This window comes from Aegilops tauschii, chromosome 7, assembly GCF_002575655.3.
Source record: "Aegilops tauschii subsp. strangulata cultivar AL8/78 chromosome 7, Aet v6.0, whole genome shotgun sequence".
Classification (NCBI taxonomy): domain Eukaryota; kingdom Viridiplantae; phylum Streptophyta; class Magnoliopsida; order Poales; family Poaceae; genus Aegilops; species Aegilops tauschii.
The window spans coordinates 473,700,018-473,704,880 of record NC_053041.3 but is presented as its reverse complement, the minus strand read 5'-3'; the positions used below and the strand labels follow the sequence as shown (position 1 = coordinate 473,704,880).

General features: G+C 43.5%; 1 protein-coding gene across 3 annotated transcripts; it reads left to right on the top strand.

The window, feature by feature from the left end:
- Window positions 1-1,509: 1,509 nt before the first annotated feature.
- On the top strand, window positions 1,510-4,651 carry LOC120967899 (uncharacterized). Of its 3 annotated transcripts, XM_040394176.3 has the most exons (8): window positions 1,510-1,952; window positions 2,503-2,576; window positions 2,661-2,879; window positions 2,968-3,177; window positions 3,268-3,360; window positions 3,456-3,563; window positions 3,675-3,897; window positions 4,247-4,651. In XM_040394176.3, the coding sequence occupies exons 3-7, from the start codon at window positions 2,799-2,801 to the stop codon at window positions 3,717-3,719; spliced, it is 537 nt and encodes a 178-aa protein (XP_040250110.1). In that variant the 5' UTR covers window positions 1,510-1,952; window positions 2,503-2,576; window positions 2,661-2,798; the 3' UTR covers window positions 3,720-3,897; window positions 4,247-4,651. The 3 variants fall into 3 exon arrangements, with proteins under 3 accessions (XP_040250110.1, XP_040250109.1, XP_045086631.1); XM_040394175.3 differs by having other exon boundaries at window positions 1,510-2,576; XM_045230696.2 differs by having other exon boundaries at window positions 1,510-2,576; window positions 2,649-2,879.
- Window positions 4,652-4,863: the final 212 nt, after the last annotated feature.

Genomic DNA, 4,863 nt, shown 5'->3' with positions numbered 1-4,863 from the left:
AGCCGGACCCATATCCCAGCCAAACGTCCGGCAGACTGCCCGATCACTACTACATGAACGCAAAATTGTCATCTAATCGAACAATGCATATCGGGCCCAATCGCCAAGGCTGACCAACAACCCCATATCAAGCCCTCACGGCAGAAACCGGCGAGGCAGAGTCGCACTCTCCAGCACCGCTACGGGTGACCGGCAACCCTTGCTGCCGCAATTGTGTCGTGGTGGACGTGTTGGGCTCCGACCATGACGGATGCATCATCAACCTCACATTCACTGATGACGTGTATGCCACATGCCTCATCGAGAAAGAGTAGGGCATGAGAGACGGCGGCGACTCGAGTCTCGTGAGCCAGTCTGGGTCTCGTGTCCTACTCTAATTCGTCGGTTAGTCACTGCACTAGCATCAAATCAAAAACACATGTGTTATTGGATTACGTCTTCCCATATAAGTCATGCTGTCGGCGAGCGTCGCCCATCTGTGATGTCGCGCTCGTCTCTAGGTCACCCGTTGTCGCGTGCTTCCCACGCCATTGTGCTCATCATCGGCCCAGTGTAGATTTGTAGACCACCTAGCGACGACTAGAAGCACTAAAGCGAGCCGAAGGCGTAGCGCCGTCATCGCCCCTCCCTCGTCGAAGCCCGGCACAACTTGTTGTAGTAAACAAATGGGGAGTTATCGTGCTAAGTCCCCATAGGACCAATGCACCAGAATAACAACCGCCGCCGATGAATAGAAGCGTAGATCTAAAGGATCCAACCTGAAGACACACACAACAAAGACAAAACAAAGACCGGATCCAAGTAAATCCATCAAAAACAACCACCGACCGAATCCCGCGAGATCCACCGGAGACACACCTCCACGCGCCCTTCAACGATACTGGATGCACCATCGAGATAGCGGCTAGGCGAGGAGAACCTTGATCCATCTTCAGGGAGCCACCACCGTCTCGTCTTCCTGGGCAGGACACAAACCCTAACAAAACTTGAAGAAGCACCTAAAAACATAGCTCTCCCGCCAGCAAGGGCCGAAATCCACGCGCACCCATAGCCCTAAGGCCACAGGAGATGTGGTAGATCGGCGCCGCCGCCGATGGGAGGCAGAAACCTTGGCTGCCTTTTCTTGGAAGAGAGACGAAGGGAGGAGAGACGCACTCCAGATCACATACCTAAGACCCCTTTGTACAACTTTCGACATATTTATTTACAATTCTCCACAGAAAACATTGAAAATACCACATATCATAATTTTCATGTAAGATTTTTTTTTAAATAATAATTTGCTACTTATTTTGAATTAAATGAATTACATAATACTAAGTGGAAATTAATTTCTGAAAATAAACCATCTCCTCGCAAAAAAAACTATTTCCCCTCCACCCACGTACTCTTTTCCCTCCACTTCTCTATTTTTTTTGCCGCATCCACTTTGTGTCCCCACCCGTCAAAGACCCAGGCAAAATTTATCCTTCTATTTCGCCCGCGAGGAGGCACCGCTACAAGCCACCGCCCACCCCGGCATTTTTTTCGTCAGATTCAATCGACTCTCCTATCCCACGACTGCGGCGATCAGGGCCGGCAGTATGGGGGTGGCCGCCCGCTGGCCGAGCTCGGATCCACCACACGACCATCCCCGCGCGAGCACTCCGCTCTATCCCCACTGATTGCAGCGACCAGCGATGACGGATTGGAGGAGGCCACCCGACCGGCCGAGCTCTGCATCAACCAGCGACAGCGGATTGGAGGAGGCCGCCCCACCCGGCTCTCTTTCCCCACCGATTGCAGCGACCGGCGCCGGCTGACGATAATTTTCTCATCCCGCCCTCCTCATCCCGCAAGCTCTAGACAGAAGGGATCACCATTGAAGGGATTTGGGGGAGAAAAGCACACGCGGTCGTGAGATTTATTTACATCTCTGAATACAACGACCATGTGGCAAATCCAGTAGCACTGTAAGATTTACTCGGTCTTTATTCAGTTGTCGTGAGATTTCCTGTAGTTCAAGGATCATGTGGCTTCTCTGTTTGTGGTTCTGCTACCCCATAAATAGTCCTTACCTAGGATCGTTAGAACTGAATGTGTGCACTTGTTCTTGATACAATATATTACCATATGGAGTTCACGTTGTATGTTCTTTATTTTGAATTCTGGATAAAGACTAAGTCTGCACTTGTTCTTGTTCAAAACTGAATAAAGACTGAGTCTGCACTTGTGCGAAACTGAATAAAGGCCGAGTCTGCACTTGTTCTTGTTTAACTGAATTCTGGATGCTCCATATTTCCAAGTATGTTATTTATTTCGATCTGTTCTGCAACCCTCCAAAGCATCGTACAGTAATGTCTTTGCCATCATAAATTAGACAAGCATCAATTCCAAGTTAGCAGAACTGCTTGTTTAAAACTGTTTTACACAAACTAGCATTTTTTTGTCTACTAGCAATGAAAGCCAAGTTTCAAGAGACAAGTTTAACTAGATTTCAGTCATCTACTATTGATAATGTAGGCTGGTACAAGGTTCTCCAGAAATGATAGGCACATCCGAACAATCAGATAACATGATTACATTACAAGGCCAAGGTATATGCGACATCATCGCTTCACCCCTTCTATTTTCCACTTGAAACTGTAACCTTCTAATTTATCTGCCAGCTTGTAATGTAGATGCATTAGCATGCTCCACTGGTCCAGCTGATCCACGACCGTCAAGGAGAGGTCGTGGACGTAGACCAACCGTGACCTACAGACCCAGTCCAAGCTGCAAAGCTTTCTTCTGAGTGTGGCATCCACATCAGGAGCCGAATGCATGTTGCTACGCACTGGAATGACTATGACAAAAGCCCACTCAAACATGTTATTCCCCATGCTATTAAAGATATCGCGGTGGGATAGTTTCCTTCAATTTCATACACGTGTTCACATGTTGCATAGTCAATTTAGTGACATATCCTATATATGATTGGTATTTCAGCTTAACTTTGAGATGGAAAAGGATGACAAGGTTGGGAATGATGTATGCACAAAAGTAATCCAGAAGGGTGTTCGACAACAACGCTACAGGCTAAAGAAGAAATACTTCAATGGTTATACTGCTCAGGAAGCATTATCAAATAAGCCAGCGAACATCACTCATGAGAATTGGACCAGCCATGTCAATAAATGGTCTGATGAAAGAAACAAGGTTTGTAACAAGATATGCGACCAACAATAGTTTTTGCACTCACATCTACTGTACCATATGTAAATACTTATATTCATTTTCTTTATATAGGAAATATGTCAAATGAATAAGGAAAACCGAGAAGCTGTCAAGCATCACCAAAAGACTGGATCTATGTCTTATGTTGCCTTTTTCAGCAAACTTGTAAGAATTCCAAATATCTTACTTGTACTCCTATCTCTATTGCATCTGGCCAATATATATGTAGTAGTAATGTTACAATTTCATATATCTTGTAGGAAAAAGACAAGTACAATAATCAGGACACAAGTCCCATTGAGTTTTTCAAAGACACCCATACAAACAGCAAGACTGGTAGCATGAGCGAGCCGACACTTCTAGCTCATGTAAGATTTCTTCCTCTATTGCTTCTGACTTGAAATAAATTCTCATATTGATCAAGTGTAATCTAGCATGTGAACTTTGCCTTAGAATTAATGTTTTTCTTTATACTGTAGAATGCGATGGAAAAGAAAAGGGAAACACAATCAGAAGGTGAGTAGCTAGTATCTGATACAGCGATTGTGGCTGAAGTTCTAAAGGAAGAAAGAGCCCATAGCACCTTTCTTTCCAGCATGGGGTATGCATCAAGATCTGGGAGGTCTGGGAGCTCTCCCAGATCCGAGTTTTAGAAGAAAGAATTGAACAGAAGGATAGAGAGGCAAGAGATGCAAATGACAGGTAATTATCTTATTTCCCTTTTTGTTCTTGTTATTTCTTTTTGCTTGCTTCTGTGTGCACATTGCACTCATTACAGTGAACGAAAGTTCAATTAAGGAGTGCTTCTTTTAACCTGGGTTATTGACTTGATATCCTTTTGGTGATGCTTCCTGTAATCAAGCTGTTGGTTTTGCATATTTTAAAACATTATAAGTTATTCTTGGGCTTACTATTTCATTGGCCCATGGGCATGCTTGCCTTGACATTCAATAATGTACTTCTCTATTTCAAATTGGTACCCTTCTACCTTGTTATCTTGTCTGTTTTCATCTCATTGCGATGCAATGTTGTTGTGTTTTGTCATTTATAGGCATCGGGAGGAGTTAGCCGCAAGACTTGAAGCACAAGAGAGAGTATTTTAAGAGATACAAAAGAAACATCAGGAAGAATTGGAAGCTCTAAAGAAGAGCGAGCAAGAGAAGAATGAAGCTTGTGTAAAGAAGCAAAAGGAGACGGATAATCTGCTAGATTTTCTCTTGAGGGCACAAGCAACTCAGCAAGCAACTCAGCAATCCCAGTCCAAACCAGATGGTTCATGAATGCCATCCTTACATTGGAATTATAAAGAGAACATATGTGGTCTTTAGTTAATATTAGTTTTCATCTTGTCTATTGTCTGTGTCAAACTTGAGTCAGTTTTTTACTGTCACTTTTGTTTACAGAATGATTTGGCTGAGACGATTTCATATATAATATGATTTGACTTTCATATCAATTTATGATGTGATTTCTCTTTAACTTTTTTATATAACTTGATGTCAATTAAATACTTATTTTCATTGTAATTTAGATTCGAAAGAAAGTAAACATATTTTGATGACGCCGTCTTCATCCATAATAAAAGTAGTGGCACTAGTGGGATAGCCGCTCGGGTGTTGATGTGGCATAAAGTTAGTGACGTTGCCTCGTCACTGAATATGGTACAAT